The following is a 22,362-nucleotide window of genomic DNA, read 5'->3' as shown; positions in this document are numbered from 1 at the left end:
CGAAGCTGAGACACCACACATCAGACCTTGTAAACTCTTGTCAAAGCCTCCAGTCTGTTTATCTGCCAGCTTTTAGATTATTGTGAAGGTACGTGTTGCAAATGTCACACTTGAGTGTTTCTTTTAAGTACCATAAAGTATCGAGGCCCAGATGGCTCCTTTTCTCTGAGAAAACAACTGACCAACTCTGAGACTCGGGTGTCACCTGCGACCAGGATTAGGTCAGAAATGGGCCAACCTATGAAGCAATGATGCGTCCAGCCAGGAAAAAACCTCAGACGGTTTGCCGCCAACAACTGTATTATGTATACTAGTGTGCATTTCTATTTGCAAAATCAAGGAACTTCATTTTAGTGATAGGAATTAAACTACTAAGGAAACGAAAAAAAAAACAAATATGGCACTGATACACTTTGACATCTACAACTGATTTTATTCTCCCTGGAGGAGGTTGAAAGAAATTTAAATTGCTATTAGTAAAGTTAGAAGCCACTGATCTTGGAAGGTCCTGACATTTACACATTTTCGCACACGCAGACAAAGAAAAGAATGCGTTAACGGAAAATCGAGAGAGCTATTTTAGAGATCACCCACTGCTTCTGAATTCCACGATTCCTATTTGCTTCCCAAGGAAAACAACCTTGCAATCACACTCTTGCAATTCAAATCCAACACCCATGGAGGTTGGACCCAATGCTGTGCTGAATGGGATATTGGAGTTAGTCAGGGGCCTCTCTGCCACGACCCAGAGCAGGGAATTTAACGGTAGCCAAAAACAACCGCAAAACAGATGACTGTTTGATTATTGCTGGAGACCACACGTTCCCTTTTTTTTTTTAAATCTTTCCTGGAATTGCCAAAATGGAGGCCCCTGTGTCTAAGCGAATTACCAACTAACATACTTAAAAGCACACAAGGATGATTAACTGCGCCTCGCCAAGCCAAATACTGGACTATACATAAGCTCTTCCTGCTTGGGGCATGTGGGCTGACTACTTTCTCCATAAGTCAAGTTCTGCCTTTAGCTATTTTGCACATTATAACTGCTATAAGACAAGCCCGCCTACTCTGACATGCAAAACGTTTTAGTTCAAGCCTTCTGTAATGCATACAGACTAAGAGGCTCTGATATACCACTGACAAAAACAAGAATGTAAATATGCTTGAACTGGAAAGGTAGTAAAGCTAGTAAATGCTAAAAAATAGGTACACAACTGCCACCAAACAAATCAGAGCCAAGTAAATCCAAACCCTTTTTGTACAAGACAATGCTTGTTTAATGTTATGCTTTGGGTAATATCTTCCAAACATGTTCATATTCCTCACAAGAATGTTTTTGGTGACGACTGTCCCCTTGCCAACGACTGAACATTATCTAGGCGTCGTGATTGGCCACAATCGCATACCATCCGTCAGTTTGAATGGGTGTTAATGCTCCATCTGGAAATACCAATGGCTCTGGACTACTTAAAACAAATGATATCAAAATGTGTGCAGCAAAAACATAAATCTAGAAATGCTTGCAGCTACATCAAAAAAGCAGGGTGGCTCGGTAGGTTATATACTGCATGATCGCAGGCAACATTTTACAATGTCAAGCTTGACAGCAACGTTAAGACACCAGTCATGTGTTCTTCCAAGGAGAAGGAAGATTAAGATGAGACAGAGGATGAGCTGGAAGCTTGTGCTCTGCAGCTATCAGTTCTCATTTCTCCGATTTGATGTATACAATCCCCCAAAAGGAGAAAACAATGCATCGATATGACAATACTGTGGCCGCTTATCAGTCAATGGCACTTGAACAAAGCCCACAAACAAATAACATGGGTTAGTATACAACAAAACCGGGCAATCTTTCCTTGACCATGCTGTTGGGACAGCTTAAGAGAAATCGTGTGGCTTACTGGGGAAAATGCAGTGGTATCTCTACTTACAAATGTATATCATCTCCAAATTTAGAATCTTTTGACAAACTGTGTGTACAGCATGAAAACTAAATTAAAACTACTTTCTTAATTGGAATTAATCGCCTCTAACAAAATCAAATACTTTTTGTATATAAAAAAGGAAATGGATAGTTTTGATTCCAAATGAAACCACGACAAGTTAGTGCGAGCCTAAAACTGTTCATGGTCCACTAGTGAATGTGTACTTACACACTCTCCACAGTTGAATGAGGATCCATTTTCAGTCGATAAACACACTGCTGCCTAATTGTTTCTCGTTTTGTCACCCCCTCTCTTTACCACAATAGCTGATCACAGTGCATGGAATGGTTGACGGAGACTAATGCGAGTAAGTGACAGGTGTCGGGTATCATGACATGCAATACCTAACAACTACAGAAAAAGAACAGGCTGACTGAAGTCATGGCTCAAACATTATGACCCAGAGCACTGAGTAGGGGTTAAGGGCTAGGGTTGGTGCACAGAGCACGATCTATGAATATACCCCACCTAATTGCACATTGGGAAAACATGACATACTGTGATATTCCAATCCAAAATGGAACTTCTGTATGGAATTGATGATGTGAATAATTGAAATTTATATATATATATATATATATATATATATATATATATATATATATATAAAAAGGACCATTATTGTGAAATTTGGATTACACAATGATGATCGGTTTTTGTCTAGTACTGTATTGTTATTAGGGCTGGCAATTAACCAAAATATGTGCTGCAATACTATTATATAATCATAAGACACTGCATCTTATTTTTGATTGATGGAGTGTTTGTCCAACTAGAACAACACGCTGGTGTTTTTGCTCGCTGTTTTTTTTTGTCCTCTCGCTATTTGGGTTAATTGGTTTATTGGTTAATTAACATGTTTATGTATAGTTGATTGGATGATGAACATGGTTTTGAATTGAATCAATGCTCTCCTTCATTCCTTGTAGAGGTGATGAGGTGTGTGTGTGTGTGTGGGGGGGGGACTATTCCTTGTAGATGAATCATGCAATCCCCATGGTGTTATCTTTCAATCTACAGTAAACTTTTACCTATGGGCGTAGTAACCAGCCTGTTTTGGGGGTTGTTCAAGCACCTCCAAATTCAACCCAAGCACCCCCCAAGCTTAAAGCATTTTTAAAATTCTATTTTCTTTAATAAAAAAGAGGACAAGCTTAAATATGATGAAAAACTCTGAATAAAAACAGGAAAACAAAACAAAAATGTGAAAAACGCAGCGTCGGAATTACTCCACTCCCTTGAAATAGTTCCTTCAATTTAATTCCTTGCACTGCCTTGGAGGTAGGGTTTGGGTGAAAATGGGCCAAATCAGGTTTTCCACAAGAAAAATTCTGATTAAAAACATTACACTCTTCTAAATATATTTTATTGAATTTGCATCACAAAATGAGATCTATAAAACCATTAAGAATTAAGTTGAAATTATAAATACATTTATGTGAAAAATTATAAATGAATCTGCTATTTGCATGGTCTTTACTTACATTAATTAAAAGGACAATGTATTTTTTGACCACTAGATGTTGCTGTATTGAGTGCAGGGAAGAATATAAACTACGCACAATTTTACCTCCCATATTCTTGCCCAGCCTTTTTTTGAGGGTTTTAGTTACCCTAAGCAGCAAGAAGGCTAACAATTAGCTCATGTTATGTAAAATAAATGCAAATTTCTCAAGCAACAAGTATTTAAAAAAAATGAATGTTTATATCATTATTGGTGTATTTTGGATTATTTTTTAAATCAACCTTGTTCTTTTTAATCAATGATTTTTTTCTACCACTGGGAGGCACTAAATAATACAACTGTCCCTTTAAACTTAAATATTACGGTGGGGGCGTCAAACAATCACACGTGAGTCTTAATTGCCCCCCCGGGCTGCATGTTAGAGATCCCTGCCCTAGACTGTGCAACCACTAGGGTCTTACAAAATCTATGGGAATCACTGCTCACTAGGATAAGTACTAACAAAAAAAATAAAATATAAGATGCACTTTTCTTTTGAAATCAAAAATCGCATCGAAATTGCAATACTGGTCTGAAAAATCGCAACAAGGTTTTTTTTTCCCCAAAATCGTGCAGCCCTATTTGTTGTTGTAAAACATCCAAATCAAATTGTCCAGACAATTTATGACATCATGATTTGAAACAGACAGTCCATCCCTGAGGTAAAAGGCTTTTGAAGGACACTGTTAGACCCCCTGAGCAGTCGCAGGTTGACCTAAAATCCAGTGGCTTTCTATAACCACTCAAGTTGGGAATCCACAATGGTGGGTGAGCCCACAGTTTACCTTTAAGACAGGCCCCCAACTGAGTTTTTACTTCTGACAGCTTGTGAGCCTCTGCTATTTCATAACCTTATACTGAAGGGCAAAATACCAAAAGTCTGCAGTCGTACTACTGAGATGTCGTTCCCCAATTTAAACACCCAAAAGACTACAGGAGAGATGGCCTCTTACTGATAAATTATTTTTCAATATCCCTGGTTGCAGCAGTTTCATCTTTTCTTGAAATGTTTAACCACTTTTGTGTGTTCCCCTGCAACATATCTAGCTTGGAATCCTAGATCGGGGTCAAGTCAAGTCACATTTATCTATATAGCCCTTAATTACAAAAATGTCTCAAAAGACTGTACATGATTACAATTACACTATTACCTGATCTTAAACCAACATGCGGGCAAGGAACAACTCAAAACCTCAGCTTGAAGAAAAAGAGAAACCTTGAGAAGGGACCTCACAAGTGGTAGATAGATAGATAGATACTTTATTCATCCCCACAGGGAAATTCACATTTCCAGCAGCATCCCTGTGCTGAGAAACAATACAATAATAAAGCAAAAAGAATACAATATACAAATACTCAATGTGACGTGCTTATACCCACTGTAGTGGTAATCCCCTTTCAGGATGACCAGGGTGAATTAGATTTAGCATTACAGTACACAAACATAGTAAACACTAGGTAACATGTTGAAAATTTGTCCGGAAAGTGCATGACAGCAACGACGCCCCCAGCCTGTAAACTAATCCAGAAAGTCTATGATGGCCACAACGCAGCTTCCCATCTCTGCAGCTACCTATCAGTCTTTCTACAACTCTATTCTAACTGGTTGCTTGCAAATAAAAAACGATTAGTTGGTCAGAAGGTAACACTCCATTCCATCTTTAATAGATTAGAGGCTGTAAGGGGTGAACCATGAACTGTTGAGGTTAGCGATACATTACACTGACCTGGCCAGGGGAAAGCTGCCCCTACGAATACAAACATGCTCTCTCATCTACTTCAATATGCCTGAGTTGCCCTCAATTCCCCTCCATCTGACCTTGCTGCTCCCTTTCCATTCTCCCCTCTCCTTCTCTGGCATTCACAATCTAGATGCTGAAAATGCGATTTCATTTTGCTAAAAGATTGAGATGAAAGGAAAAGAGGCGAAGGATGAGGAGTAGGGGATAACTTAACATGTTTCGTGACATGTAGAAAACGGCATTGCTCAAACAAATGGCATATACCTGAAGAAAGGGTGCTTTACCAGTGATCTGAGACAGCCAACATGGAGTTTGAAGCAAAAAAAAAAAAAAATCAGCAAAGCTGAGCCTTACTTGACTAGAAGTAGGACATCATCACATTTTGGTGGATTCCTTGAATTGCTAAAATGATAATTTTTCTGGAAATTATAAATTTATTCATTTTAAATAATGCCACTCTATGCTAACAGAGCGGTAATTGGGTATTTGTGTTCGGCGAAAAGCACAAGTCTTTGTAAACTGCAGTTCCAATTGTCAAGCTTTCAACTCTCATTTGGTCACAGGAAGATGTCAGCAGAGTCAGATGTGCATGATGGCATTTCTGTGCATCTACCTTGCCTCTTCTTCCTTTGTTCCATTCTCCTAATCCAGTATGTGTGGGCCGGTAAATTTAATGGAAACAATTTATTAAGTCCGGCTTAAAATGCCATCTGCAGTTAAGCCTCCCAAAGCCGCTAAGCTCCTGGTTTCACCCCAGAGCTTGCTGTGTTCACGCTTACTGTAATGCTCTGTTTAAAATGAGCACAACGGGTCAAAATTAATCAGGATTACAAGGGCACAAATCCACTTCACAGATAAATTTTTCAACCAATCTTTCTGCCCTGCTCTCCCAGGATGCCCCAGGTTTTACTGTTGTTGTGACCATGTGGTAGCTATTATATCTGTGTCACATGTGCAATAATATTTACACGCTAGCAGTAACATCATAATAGACACTGTTCCAAAATATAGTTTGGCAAGTTGGCTGTTCACGTATATAAACACTTTAAATACAGAAAAGACATAGTGAATTTCCATAACAGACAAAACAGGCATTAGTGCTCATTATTAGCAAAACCTTTGGTGCAGGTAGGCTACTTTAAAGCGACTTTTATGTTCTAACGAACATACAAACATTTAACATAGTCACAAAAAATTGGTTCTTTAACCTTTTTGTCTACTGTAAGATAGGTGATGACTTCCAATGATTTCCAAAGGTTAGGCTTAGGGAAAATCTGGAAATCGTTATGCAGACATCTTAAAATATGAATGTACAGTGTATGCTGTTGTGTGTATCTGCCAGTGTTGTGTGCCTACCAACCAGTTTGACATGGCTTGCGATCAAAAAAAAGTGTGTTTTATAAGCTGTGTGGAAGACGAGAAAAGGGACAAATGAACCTGTAGAAAACTGTAAAAAGTAAGGAATGCCATTGGTATCAAACACACATATTTCCAAAGGCCCCCAAAAGGATATTTACAGCCAGGAACAATATCATTGTAAGAAAAATATTGATTAGGAAAATGGCCTTTTTAGAAATCTAATTGTTAGTAAACAACATGTTGCTTTGCAACGTCAAACCTTGTGACCAAAAATACAAATGGTTCTGAACTGAAAACCAAAACTAAAGCTATTTTCATTGAATTGTAATTTCAGACCAATATCAACACCCAAATACTGAGTAGTTCTAAATACTGATACCAAAGACAAATACCATTATGCATGAAATTTTCCTCCTCTTGCAAAAATGACTTTGAAGACAAAAATGTTTTTGAAGAAATACCTTAAAGTTCCAACAAAATACTTCCTGCTAATATTGTATTTATGTGATTGAAATTTACCAATCCTTAATTTCAATTAGGGCCGCAACTACTAATCTATTACAATGGATGATTAAAAGGGTTGGCAACTAATTAGATATTCGATTTGTTGTATCACGTGATATATAAGCCACCAAGTACGTTAAATCAATGCAAATGAGAGTGCATACAATTCTGTTGACACTGGGAGTTGTAGTACCGCGTTGGTCTTGCAGAGAGCGCCAAGACCGTTTTTATAAGTTATCTTACATTTTCAAAAATGCTTAATATTGAACATTGCATCATTACAAACAAAATTGGCATGAAAGTTTCAACTTTCTAGTGTTTGACTGTTTCATCATGAACAAAGTTTAAAACATTTTAAGGGTAAAAACAGTGCTGCAGAAATACAGAGGAAAAGAAACAGAACATAAGTAAATCAAATAAACAGGCAAAAAGAAAAATAAGAATAATGACGTGTTTAATGCTACACAAAGGGCAGATTCTTGAGCATATATCATTTTCATAGTGGGTGTTTCTCATTCCAAGATTTGACCCCAGAAAAATGTGTTGACGAAAATTTTGAAAAGTGGGTTTGTTTTCATTTTAGATAGATTTTTTGTGGATAAAAAATGCCTCACATAAAATGAAATGTATTGCTATTTCTTTTTTGTTTTGTATGATAAGTCCAGGGCAGCACGGCGGCTGAGTGGTTAGCGCGTCAGCCGCACAGTTCTGAGGTAATGGGATTGAATCCTCCTGTGTGGAGTTTGCATGTTCTCCCTGTGCTTAGGTGAGTTTCCTCCAGGCACTCCGGTTTCCTCCCACATTCCAAAAACACGCATGTCAGGTTAATTGGACGGTCCAAATTGTCCCTAGGTGTGGATGAACGAGTGAGTTGTCAGTCTGTGTGTGCCCTGCGACTGGCTGGCAACCGGTTCAGGGCGCCCCCTGCCCACTGCCAGAAGATAGCTGGGATGGGCTCCAGCACCCCCGCGACCCTACTGAGGATAAACGGTGCAGATAATGGATGGATGGATGATAAGTCCGAATACAATATGATCTTTGGATAGGGCTGAAGGAAAAGAGTGTCTTACATATTTGCAGGTGTCTAGCGATGCATTTTGGTGAATTGTCAAGTTAATTGACAACCACTTGTATTTTTTTATAATAATAATAATAATAGTAATAATAATAATAATTTCCTTTGTATTGTCATTCTTTGTAACAATGTACACAGAACGAAATGTCGATACACCTGACCCGTTGTAGCGAGCCGATGCAGCCGCAGCCAACAGAGGGCGCCGCTATTTTACCAATGTTATAAGTCTTAGGTATGACTCGGCCGAGGCGCGAACCAGCGACCTCCCAGTCTCAAAGCGGGCGCCCTACCATCTAGGCTACTGAGCTGGTATATTACATATTCTGTTGTTCTGTGCACTATTTTTCTATCTGTCCAAAATGTCAATATTTCAATAAAGAAGAGGAAATTAAAAATGGATTTCATCGTTAGTTGCAGCCCCAATTTCAATGCAAGTGTCCTAATGCATGTGTTCACATCTAAAAGAAGTAAGGATTTCTTCATCTACGGTGGATGCCGAGAGTGCACATAACACATATTATCCAGCAGACCCCGATTTAGGATTCCAAGCTTAAATCTTGTCGGGTCCTTTTATAAAATGATTTAGTCAAAGAAAGGCTTCTAGAATTGGTTTGTGTTTAGGCACTCAAATGTGGAATACATTTAGTCCCAAAATAGTTGCTGTGTTTACCTCATCCTAAGTAATCTAAATTCAGTCCCTTAAAATTTGTCCTTTTAATGACTTCAGAGAGAAATTATTTAACCTTCACTTTCCAGCCAAATAAGACTTTTTGGACTAAATCTTAGTGTCTTTGAACCAGTTGTTGCTCGACATGGATATTCTTGTGTTTGTAAGTGTGCTTACAGTTCTCAGATGGAAAAATTGGCCTATATGCTGCCATGTAAAGTGTGGCCATGCATCAAAGATGTCAGCAGTATGTTTTACCTTTCTAATAAGGAATTTTACTAGGCTGCTCTCTACTTCCATTTAGCACTCACGTTGGTGTTAATGGAATTGTTCACAGCTTCCGGCCCCTCAGGCACATGTGGTCTGCTTGTAGCCATTCGTCAACATAACTGTCATCATACAACACCTTCATCAAACTCTTTCATCTCCAAGTGATCTATTTAAATCGTAACTCATATCACTACTTAGTTTGAGTGATTCATTTTGTATTTGGCAAAACAAGTATTGGCAACTTCACATGGAACAAGCGTCGAAACGACGCTTTCCCTTTTTTTCTTTCCGCATCCATTATAGCTTAGGCCTGCTGTCGAGCGTTTGTATTGCCTGAAGGGAAGTTCCCATTTGAGGGGAGCATGTGGCGTAGAGGCTCTAAATCCCCTCTAATGAACCAATATGTAAGAGGGCTAAGCCTCTGGCAGTGTCAGTGAGGAAACACCACCCCTCACCCTGGCAAAGACCACGTACACATGTGCGTTTGCGAAACTCTGTTTACCCATTAAAATCTGAATGTTAGCTGTGCGTTTTCATTGGGGAAGAGGATTTACATAATTTAGACAGCAGCCAAAATCCCTGGAGGGAGACCAGACAAAGAAGTGGGCTCTTACCTTTGGGTGTGGTGGGAGAAAAGAGTTTCTCTGATCCTACGTCAGACACCTGCAAAAAGAAGAGGCAGCGGATTAATTCATGCAGCTGAATCAGAAACAAACTTCATTCGACCCTCTCTTGGATAATTGGGTTATTCATCAAAGCCCTAATCTGGCGGCTTATTCAGTCACCTATATAGTTTGAAGTGCTCAAATTTTGCCAAACTACGCTCCCTGCGCACCTGATGGTCCCTGCCTTGCATTTTTGCAGATAACATTAGGTGGCACTGTTGAGCCACCTGAAAAAGAAACAACACTATCCTCAGAGGTGGCTATGGTGCATCCCCCTTTTCCTGAAGGAAGCTGCTCAAAGATCATCCTCATTGCAAAGGATGTAAAGTATTATTCAAGCAAAATCGAACTGATCTCACAGTTCAATTTCAAAGCCAATACCCAGATAACTTTTCATCACGCAATCCGTTTTCAGCCAAAATCATATTGAGGAAAAAATGTAAATCAAATAGTGAAATGTTTAATATAACCTTCTTGTCTGAAATCCACATTCCCACACTGTGGTCTGCAGAAAGTCTGCAAGAGCATATGTTCCACTCGTCGGTCGCGAGTGTCCTAGACTGCTGCTCTTGCATTTTACATAGCACAAAGGGAACATATGTAGCAAATGAACAGTGAATCAGAGTACTAGAGGGAGTGACATAGGGCAAATTATTTTGTCAACACAGATGGCCATCCTTGGCTTCCCTGTTCTTTACAAATGTTTTTGAGGGTGTCCTTTTCTCCATCCAACAACTCCTAATTTTTCCTACGCTGACACTTGTGTTGCGTTTCCTTTCAATGTTTGTCACTGTAATCGGTATGTGTTTTGTCTCAACGCTAACTATAACAGTCCCCAAAATAAAAGCTGTGTGAAAGCAACACTTTGTTTTGCTCCTTCTGACAGGTTATGTTAACCAAGGGTGACAAGACAGTTAAGCTTTTAACTCCTGCCAAAAAGCCCAAGTCATATCACAGAACCATATTTATATAATTCAGATATGAAAAAAAGGAAAAGTATAAATGATACCAGTGGCATGCTATGAAAAGGTAGTATTAATTCCCCTATTACTAATAGATTAATCCACAAACTGAAATACATCCTTGACAGCTATAGCAGTGGTCCTCAACCTTTTTTTCAATCAATGTCATTGTTGTGAATTATTTTTCTACAGAGAAAGATCTTACCTGTGCAAAGCCTTTTGTTTGTAAAATATATATAAAAAAAAAGAAAAACAGGTTAAGTCAAATTGATTAAACTCTGTAGCTTCATTTGTATGACTGTCTCCTTTTAAGTATTTGAAAATAAACATGCGGACCCAAAAATAAATAAATAATACAATGTTTTTATACAAGAAAAAAACAACTTAGAAACTGAGAAACATATATTAAAAACGATTAAATTAAGTCCAAGTGAAATATTTTCTTCGTCCTAAATATTTTATCTCATTTTAAATATCACAATTATCAAAATAAAAATACCTAAAATAATGAAGTCCATATGCCATTCTCCATATTGGATAATTTCTCATTTCAAATATATATTCTTTACTATACTTTAAAACAGGTCGAAATAATAGAGTTAAATAAGATAGATTAGTAGGCAAAATAAGATAAATTAGTCGATAAAATTAAACAACACTTCTGAGTATTTAAAATATTTTTTGTAAAATACATTATAAATTATCAATTATTTGATATTAAAGTACCATTCTGATCCAATCAAACACATAATCAGATTCTTAAAAAAAAAAAAAATCCGTTTTTTTTTAAAATCGTAGAATACTTTTCCTAACATTATAACAAATTTTAATACTACATTTTAAGTGATTTTCAAAGGAATGTTTTTTGGTTTCATCAAGAACAAGCGTATCAAACCTTTCTGAAGCTGAAAGTGTTTTTTGTCACCGATAAACGCGACGGGCTAACAGTTTTATATGCTTTTGTAGAATAATATGTTATTACTATTGTTACTATGTTATTACCAAATTGTCATTATTAGAGGTCAAAAAGAAAATTATATAGTTTTTGTAGGAGGATAAAAATGACAAACATTCCTTATGTTATCAAATGTATATATATATATATATATATTATATATATATATAAATATATATATATAATTATATTATATAGTATGTGTTACCTTCTCTATAAGGCTTAAGTTTTTGGAGACCCCGGATCTAGAATCTCATGTACCCCTTGATGTTCCCTCAGGTACTACTGGGAAAACATCACCCCATTTTAGAACCACTGATTTATTGCCGTCAAAGTCGGTGAATCAGCACTGTCAAGAAGCATCTCCAAAACCCGTGGGTCAGTCTTTTTCCTCACCGCAGTCAAAAAAATATTACTCGCTTTCATTCGCCAACAACCAGAGTGCCAGGTTACAACACAAGCTCTTTGTTAGCTTTGGACGACATTAAACACATACGCACCAAAGCAGCACAACCTCAGCCCTGAATCAAGGTCCCGGAGGGCCTTGGCAAGAAAAATACAGGCTCGGCTTGGAATGAGGCTTGTCAGATGGACAAAGGCGCTGGCAAAGAGGCAGGCTAAGTGTGGCGTGAGGTTAGGAAAGAAAAAAAAAAGGTTGAGAATGCAAGTTAAAACAAGTGTTTTGACTGTAGCGGCTACTTTGGGAGCACTGCAGACATGGTAAATACCTGTGACAAGGTAATTTTACTAAGCATTGAGCTTGCAGTTACTCATTTTGGATTCAAAATGGATTCAAAATAACATCATCACCCACTACTTTGGTTTTATTACTTCGCTTTAAACTTGCCAAGATTGCATGAGTCTGTTGTATGATTCACAATTACAAGGTCAGCTTACAAAAGCATTTTTAAAAGACATGTCAAAACACACTCCTTATTTGGCCCGCTGCTGTTTTAGGAAAACTGTCTTGTATTTGCTTGTCGAGTTGACATTTTCACGAAGCTGATAATTAGAGAGGCTTGCGGTTGTGTTGAGCGCGCTTAATGTTAAACAAATTCTTCTCGCCGTCTTTATTACCGTTAACAACACAAAGCGTGGAGGTGACGGAGGATAAATTGCTGTTATTTTTCTCAGAAAGTTGGTGATTCAACCATTACAAAAACATTAACGAGGTATAAAATAAATGTCTTGCTGTATCGCAGTAAGATATGATAATTAGTTAATGATTAATAGAAGCGTCCAAAGTTATTTTTAAGGACAAAAATACAAAGTACTTATCGAGGTTAAGCTATTTTGCAGATTTTTATTGTGCACTGTCTTCTGCATCATGATTGGTTAAAAAGTTTAGCTAAACAAAATATATATATATCAAACATTATCTTTCTGCTCGTGTCCACTTGCCCGCCAACCAATGTTGCGGTCTGAGTTTGACACATGCTTAGGACAGCTTGACGAACCTACATTATGTATCCGCAAGTCTTTTTCAGCTTTTAATTTCTCTCAAAGGCGGCCGGCGGCCCGGGTAAAAAGGCAGAGGAATATGCTTTGGATGGCCAATAAAGTTGGGCTTCTCGACCCGCTAAACTTGCTCTGGGGCCACATGTGGCTCTTTGGCGCTCTTGTGGCTCCTGTAACATTTTCAAAAATGTTTGATGATGGGAAATTATACGGTTTTTGAGAAAGAGCAAACAGGACACATTATTAATGTTCTAATGAATATAGATAGATATAATGTGTTTCCTTCCGTATAAGGTTATATATAACTTTAAATTTTTTGCGGCTCCAGACATTTTTCTTTTTGCGTCCAATATGGCTCTTTCAATATATTTGTTTGCCTAACGGAAAGTAAATACATCATGCTGACAAAATATTAGGTGAAGTAACGTAAATCGTGTCTTTAAAACAGTTGTACAATAAAGGAACAAGATTATTTGTAAAATCATAATATGACAGTAGAAGTTATTTGTAAAACACAAAAACAAATAAAAGTTTATTAGGTACTTTTATGGTTTGTATGTTTGTTCAATGGATAAGATAATATTTATTAAATGAACAAACAAAGGTTTATACTTTGCATGTTTTGACTTTCGCAGGACCTTTTAGGAATGCAACCCCTGCAAAAAACGAGGGATTACTGTATTTAAGAGATGTTGCACGGGAGCCAAACGTCATTGGAGTTGTCTGTGGGGAGCCTGACCTTTTTTTTTGAGCTGTCTGCTATTTAAGCCTGGGGCTTCGGGGGTCCAGTCTCCTCTCTAGAGGGCCGTCAGTAGGCTTCAGCTTTCCTTCCCCATTCTATTCATTAGCTGTGCTTTATGATTCAGCTTCCTCTGAGCCACACAAGAGCTCCCTGAGGAAAGAGACTACTAGAGGGGGGTTCAAGGGATGAAACCAAGGGAGGGGTGCAAAAAAGCAAGAAGGAGGTCATAGGGCCCAGCCGAAGCCCGGCTCTTAGCAGCTGTGAAAGCCTCCTGTTTCCTCAGCAGGCGTGAAAGGAAAAAAACGAAAGAGACAGAGAGAAAGAGAGAGAGAGAGAGAGAGAGGGGTGGGGGTTGGTGTTGCTGTGTGAGTAACAAGGGAACTGGGCCAGAAAACCCAGAACCATAGTGCTAACTCGACAAACTCACTACATGATTAACTACAATTTCAAGATTTAGGGATTACCAAGTCAAACTGCTGCTTGGTTCAAAAATTCCTCAACCTATTGATCAAGGGTTTGAGCTCATTTTAGCTCAAGGGCCACATGATGAAAAAAACACTCTCATAGGGGCCGGACTATTGAATTAATGAAAAAAAAAAAAAAATTGCCTTAGCTTGAGGGCTGGGGGTCTTTTGGGAGGATCACAATTCATCTAAGATTCAGGGATGTAACATGTGAATATAAAACGATTATCAAGAGTTTTTTTACTCAATATTTTTTTCCTTCACTATGATTTCATCTTTTGTCTCAACTGTGCATTTGTGGGAAAACAAAAACACACAACAAAACAAAAACCACAATTGAAATCATTTCCGCAACATTTTAACTCTGGGAAGTGAGAAAAAGAGCATAAAAACACGAATAAAAGGTTTAAACAAAAAATTAAGAATCTCCTGCTTTTTCGTTTTTTAATGAAAATGTTTACCAGAATATGGGAACTGCACTGTTCAATTTCATATCGATTATAAAAATAGATGAAGCTTCTTTAAACTCCTGCAAAATAACTCAGGCATTTTTTTTATTTTGTATTGGCTTAAACAGGGTGTCCGTGACTTTTTTTTATTAAGTAAAATAACATTGGGATGGGTTTCTTCAATGTTCTCTGGTTGATTAATGGTAGACAGCCAATACAGCTACAGTGGGTGCTTTGCGAGTGGCGCCTAGCTTTCGTGACATCCATTAGATATTTAAACCTGGAAGTCATTGTTTAACAGCTGATTTTTCTTGTGTTTCTCTCAGCATCATCTCACGGGCTGTATACAGGCTGTATACAATAAGGTTGTGGGCCACATTTAGCCCACGGGCCATGAGTTTGACATGGCTGCTCGAGACATCCAGGATGCTTGTCTTCTTAAAAAAAAGGACACATAGCAAGTAAAAAGAAAAACAAATGCTAGCCTGTATTGAACAACCTTTCGAGCTAATCGATGCAGACAATCTGACACACGCCTAATTGCCTTTTGGAAGTATTAAAGCACTTTCGTGCAGAATTATTGCACCTAAATTCGACAAGAGTGAGGCGATGCAGACGTTGAGCGAGAGCAGTATAATCACTTGTATGACCTTCAAGCCATGAATTTATGAAAGGCATTGATCAGTTAAGCCCGTGATTTCTCCCAGACAGGAAGGTCAGCAATTACCCAGATTCAATTAACCCCATTTCCTAAAGACTGCTGAGAGAGTCGTTTCTCTGCACCCAGCAGACCCCCAATTTTGCTTTTTATTGCATGTTACAGAGAATTTCCATTTACTAATATATGCACGGGATATCTTGAAAAGGAAAAGAAAATCACTTCTAAAATGGTAGACCAAATAAAGAGGAGCTTGTACATTGTTTGTATTCCTTCCATAGACAAGATATAATTTAACACATGAGCTGACATAGTACCAGCTACAACTGGTAGGAGAAAAATAGAAACCTGTGAGAAGCTTTCGTATAGCATTGCTGTACCAGTATAAAATACATAAATAAATAATTGACTTCCGGCCAATTTCTACCATTTTACCAAAACTTTCAAGTGCGTTGTGGGAATATATCCAATAAAAGATAACCAGAAGAAAAGATTAAAGTATTTTCTTTAAACTCAAAATTTGTTTTTTCTACGTTATACGATTTTTTAAAGAAACCTGCACTACATAGTGTGTTGTTCTGTCTAAATCGCTTGTAAAGATTAATATCAATCTTAATTTCTGAAACAAAGCATTTCATGAAAATATATTTTCATGCCAATAGTGAGGTTCATGCCTCTTTTTAGATGTCCATAAGTTTTTTAGATTATCAATAACAGTTAACATTTTTTTCTAAATGAGAAAAACAATGTAAAACTATCATGAGAAAAAAGTTTGCATACGACAAGCTTTACCATATTTTAATGTTAACTATTCAATCTAGTTACTTAGTACACACAATAAACAAGCCTTTATACCTGTAGGCCTCATCATCAAGACCAAAATTTCATTCCGCAAGCCACAAAGGCCTTACACGGTTACATGTGTTATTTAGTACAAAAGCAGCCTGAGAAAAAAAATAAAAAGCCATTACATAGTGGTTTCCTTACACAGGAAATCTACATTGCTTAGCAGCAATTAGATCAGGTGAGGTGCAAAGGATTCAACTCATCGGACTTGGACTTAAGTCTGATAAATTTAAGTCTCAGATTTTATGGCTTGCAACTTGCCTAAAACTCATGACTTGACAAATGTTTGTATTTATATTTGAAATTACTTTTGTTCAAGTCATTTTTTTTTCTACAGTAACGTTATAGTAGTACAATCGCTGTTGAATGGGCACACTTGTTAAGTCTCCCGATTTGGTCGGGAGACTACCGCTTTGGTTACAATTCTCCCGCCCACCGATCTGAGAGCAACACATCTACCGATTTTTTTTTGGGTCGCCGAAATTTTTATGTGAACAAAGTTTTGCCGATTAAAATGTAGCCGAATTATCCATAGTCTGTATCATAGTCTTTTTCGCCGTTCTGCACCAGAAAAAGCTTTGATCGAGACTCGGCAATCATAATCTCGAACTCCACGTGATCTCATTCCTTCGAGAGCAGCAGGCGAATAAGAGCGCTACATATGACTATGTTAAAGAACACCAGAAATTTTGGAATAAATAAACATTGTAATAATCACATGTAAACATAAAATAACAATAAAGTAGATTGAAAAACGAATTTTATTGTTGTCTTTTCAAATAATAATAATCGCGTTAAAAAAAAAATCTCCCTATTTCCCATTTCTGAAACTTAACATGTATGAATGGGGCACAGCATTTCCTCCCATCTAAGTGTGATTTTAAAAATGTGCCTGCAGCATTAATAAAACAGAGTAATCGTGTCTGTTAATTACTTTTTTCCTTCAAGCCATGCAAATTTACAACATCTCTGTTCCCTGCCTTCGCAATGTGGAGTGCCTTATCGGTATGCCCACCCTCTGACAATTGCCTTTGTCATTTATTCCACATAACTAACAGTTTCTAAGCAACATCGTCAGATATACTTCATAATTATAATCCTGCACAGGTCTCCCAAACTCTGGCACAAAGTTAGTAAAATTTTGCGCTAATTAACAGAAACAAATTTCCGTAGGCTAGAATCACACTACAGGGTGTAATTGCCAATTCAGATATAGAAGTTGGATATTTGTTCAAATTACATTGACAAATGTGACAAAGCCAAATGCTATTTGCGCTTTGATGACAAAGAAATCGGATGTGTGCTGATGTAAACATATAGTGCTGACACATTGCACATAATATTCACTTTGTATCCAAAATGGAATGAGGCACAGAATGGATAAAAAAGTAATTGTATTGCTCACGATGTATGAATAAAATCCAGTGTGAATTCATATCAGCAAAATAAAATTACACTTGAGAAGGAGTGTGTCCATAGTTGATGCACTCCTTTTACATAGGCAATTCAGACACAAACACACAGTAGGGTAGAGCAGGCCATTAAAAACCTTTGATGAACTTGCTTAGGTTTATTACATGCACATTCATATAATGTAATAAGGCAATAATGTAATAATGTTAAGCAACAATCAAACTAAAAACCAAGGTGACTTGAATCACACTATTATTTTTAAAATCGTTGTTTATTGCGTTAAAGCTGTGTTAACCCCATTGGCACTTTCACTACACTTAGGGGGAAATACCCAACCCTTAATGTAAAACTTAATAGTGTCAAATGTATAATTTCGTATTTATGTGCGTTTAAAAGCAAATACGATAATATTTGTCAATCAATAGGTCCACATGCAAGAAAAGGTCTCATTAAGATCAGAGTATTACAGATTTCTAGGTTATGTAAGGCCATGTAAACATACACAGAAATCTGAATATTTTCTAATAGTATTTACATAATTCTGTAACCCAAAAAATATTTTAATTATTGATTAATAAGAAACTTGTTTCCGTTTCAATCCATTTATTCTAGAACAACATTGATTCAATATACCATAGCATAAAACATAAACTGATTGAATTTCGGTTTGGTTCATACTATGACAGAAAATGGGCAGAATGGTCTTATTTTCTTATATAAAAGACAAAAAAAAGCTAGAGTCAGACCGAAACCACCTACCAGTGAAATATTTGCTTCCAAAGAGAAAAAAAAGTAAGTATCACAGACACGTGCTAACCTACCAATATCAACACATTTTCAAGAACAATAAATTTTGGTACCTAGATCGGCAAAAAGATCAATTGTTTTCATCATGAATGACAATAAAAAAAATGGCAAACATCTATTTCTGTAGATTTGGAGGATTGACTTTAAAAGCATATTTAAACAATTAATTGATGATAAAACCTAGTTGTTAATTGTTTAGTTGTTGCCCTGATGTAAACAAAATCACTGTTCTAACTTCCAATATCAGACAAAAACTATTACCAGCAGACATTTGTCGTGGGTGTAACTTTGTGCTTCAATAAACATTTTGATGAGCATGAACTCGGGGTCCACCACTATGGTTACGCTTAACCCGAGATATTCACAAACGCTCCTTTGGCAATAAATGCCTCATTCGCCAGGCAACACAAGCATGAAGCTCCCAGGCAGTACCAAAATACACCAAATTAATCACCAACCTTGCATTTGTCCTTTCTACTGTTCCAGAAAACGGAACGACTTCCCACTATACACTCCAGGAGTTTTTTGCATTCTCTGAAAATTTTACCGCCGGCTTCAACCGTACGTCTAATTTCCACACGTCACGGACAATTCCACCTCGCGTGTCGATATAAGTGTTGGCCAGGACAATGGCAACCAGCGGGCAATGAAGATACGGATGTACAACATAAATTGCCGAATCAGAAGAGCGCTCTCACGCATCCGCCAGCCAACAGACACTCGTTTAAAGTGGAGCACCCTTACAATGATAATGAATTCTATAATGCATGAAGAAAAGATTGGTTTCCCTCTGAACTACACACACAAACGTCTATGTTAAGGATGGCATTTTTATAGCCATTTATTACAGAGTGTGTGCAAACTAGGAAAAGGCCAGAGAGGACAAATCGCCCTAGCAACAGACATAGTAAAATGAATAGTGTGAAAGGAGCTGGTAGGGCGGGGATTTCTTTTTGGTAGGAGTAAAACAAAATAAAAATAAATAACTCCAATATCTTGCTCGGGTTCTTATCTTCTCGTCTTGGAGCAATTGTTAGGACTTAGTCAAAGCCATGTCAGTTTTGTACATAAATTAGCGGTCTATCAGGGGAGCACAGAGGCCTGTTTTATCTTGTTGTGCTGGATCGAAGTTTGGTCACAAATGCAGAATACCTACAACCGGCCCCAACAACAAAAACAACAACAACAAAAAAGCTTATAGAAGACAATATCTCTTCTACTCAGCAAAGAAATATACGTGAAACAGCTTCACCCGAGATGCAAGTGTACGGCAGGAAAAGGGGAAGGCACAGCATCCAAATTGAATGAGTCCTTTGAACTTTAAGACAGGGGAGATGTATTTGGGATCCTTGTTTTAAAAATGTTTTGATACAGTGACAGGCAGACAAATTAAAGGTTTATTTTATGACAGTAAGTGAAGCCGTAGTGTCCTCTTTCCATACTTCAATCGAGGGTTTTATACAGGTAATGTTTTTGCGACTCAGTATAACACTTGGCAATAAAAATACAGCAACACTGATATTCAAGCACCCCTGAGAAACCATGCTAGGCCTGGTGGTCCAGGATATGCTGGAAACAAAATTGTTAATAATATTCCTGAACTGGGTGTGTGGGTGTGGAAGATTAATGACATGCAAATATTTTTATTAGTCAAGGGAGTGACAAACGACAGAGAAAGGAAATGCACACAGAGACACGAGGTAAACAGTTATTCCCCAAAGTGGGGGTTCTGTCAAGCAATTAGAAAAAGCATAAAAAAATACTTCATTGAGTGCACCTGCTTAAGCAAACACACTGAACCCTGTTCTTAGTAATGAACAAATAAGCTCCTGATTTCTTGTTTACTGAACCAGATGACGTTACTATCAGTTAATTCAAACCAATTGCAAAGGGATCTCATTTAGTAATTCCATGAGCCACAAACCAAATTGTGCCAATAAAATATGAAAAAAATAAAGTTTAGCCTGTTCCATTCATATTTAATATTTTTTCTTTTTTTGCAATGGCAAAATATCGCTGCAAAAAGAGAATACCAAAAGGTAACCCTGAAATGGAAAGTACCCTAGCTTCTCAGTGCTAAAGCAATTCTACATATCCACAAAACACGTTTCGCTTAAGCAAAAATAATTCAAGAAATCGTATCATAAAAAAGACGTTATCAGGGACCACATTGTACATACTTTTCATGTAGCACTGCTTGGTATTCTGATGTTGTCCATGGTATGTGCATTTTTTTCTTTTTAATATTGTATATATGTGCCAGCACTGATAAGGACCACTGGTAATCTCCCAGTGGAATCAAGGACATGAATGATTCTCTGGCTTAGAAAAAAATATTATGAAGCAGTGATAGATAGCATGCTAGTCCAGGTTTCTCAGCAACGAAGATAGCAGATAGAGCAACCCTGGTTACGATTGGCTGGTAAACAGCTACACCATCAAATCAGTGCTTTTTGGACATCTCAGGTTGCAGAGGTCACACTGTCCTAATATTCACAACATCAACCATTCGGTGTAAAGCCTTTACTTCGGCTGTCAGCGTGCCTGAGAAACAGTCGAATGGCGTTCTGGATGGTTATTGTTTGAGAAACAAAACACCGAGATGGAGGAAATTATTTTAAACCCAGCTTTCTTGAACCTGCTCAAAGAACAGCGTTTTTGCGCTATAGAAAACTGCAGAGGAGATAATCATTCTAGTCGGAGTCTCAGCTACCGTTGAGCTAACTTTTAATAGAAAAGATACACATCATACTGACTTGCCCACTGTGACATAATCACCCTGCGGAGAGCTGCGGGCAAGCTTGCTCGGCAAACCGTCTCGCGCCGCAGCTTGTTAAGTGCAAGTTGTCTTTAAGCAGGCCTCGATAGAAAGTCTTAACTCAATTTCTACCACTCTTTTTGAACAATGTCTAGGTGAGTCATCAACCACCTTGGGCAACGTAAGTTATATTTTCCCTTTGTTAGACTCCACCGCACTTTTGACTTCGATGAATTTGCCATGGGACAAAAAAAAAAGGAAAAAGAATCAACGGGATGTTAAATAATGCAGATGAAAAGCTGTGACCCATTCCCTTAACTCAAGCCACCCACAGTTAAACAGCCCATTGTACAAGAGCGACCATACAAAAACAAAGCTCATACTGAATAGATATTTGTCTTTTAGTGACGAGCAGATTAACTGTAATATTCGTCCATACCAGTAGGTCGCTGCACACGGCTTTGTAAATGGTAGATGCTAAATGGTCTGCATTTATATAGTGCTTTTCAAGTCAATGAAGACTTCCCAAAGCACTTTGCAATGTGCTTCACACTTACCCATTCACACACACTCACACACTAATAGCGGCCGTGCAGCCATGCAAGGCGCCGACCTGCTTATTGGAGGCATTAGGGATTCAGTGTCTTGCCCAAGGACACTTCGACATATAACACAGAGGAGCCGGGAAATGAACCTGCGATCTCTTGATCCCAAGACGAGCGCTCTACCTCCTGAGGTAATGCCGCCCTACTTTGTCCTTTGTACTCAGAAAGAAAGTTTTTAATAGAAAGAATGCATGCTTGAACAAGATTTGGGACAAAATTTGGACTTAGACTGAGGCCAAAGTATTTATGAAAAGTTGAATCAAGGAGCTAGTCAAAAAAGAGAAAAGAAAAGAGATGTGTGTACGATGTGATCGCCAAGAGAAAGCATGCGTATACTGCAAAAATACATTAAAATAAGATAAAACTAATACAAAAATAAGGAAAGCTCTCCTTTTATTTTCAATACCAAATTGCAAAAGTTTAGCTAGAACCGCAGTAATTGTACAATATAAGTGAGGTATTGGACTGTAA

At 37.7% G+C, this 22,362-nt stretch overlaps 1 protein-coding gene across 5 annotated transcripts in view; it reads right to left on the bottom strand.

The window, feature by feature from the left end:
* fbrsl1 (fibrosin-like 1) overlaps positions 1–22,362 on the bottom strand; it is a 486,912-nt gene that overhangs the window by 47,871 nt on the left and 416,679 nt on the right. For all 5 annotated transcript variants that reach the window (XM_088335576.1, XM_088335574.1, XM_088335572.1 and 2 more), the window contains exon 7: positions 9,724–9,772. In XM_088335576.1, the coding sequence (XP_088191702.1) occupies positions 9,724–9,772 (49 nt within the window). The remainder of the gene's footprint in view (positions 1–9,723; positions 9,773–22,362) is intronic.

Source organism: Urocampus carinirostris, chromosome 5 (genome assembly GCF_059441175.1).
Source record: "Urocampus carinirostris isolate Australia breed hairy pipefish chromosome 5, RoL_Ucar_1.0, whole genome shotgun sequence".
In the NCBI taxonomy this organism is placed as follows: domain Eukaryota; kingdom Metazoa; phylum Chordata; class Actinopteri; order Syngnathiformes; family Syngnathidae; genus Urocampus; species Urocampus carinirostris.
This window is presented reverse-complemented; position numbering and strand designations above follow the sequence as displayed.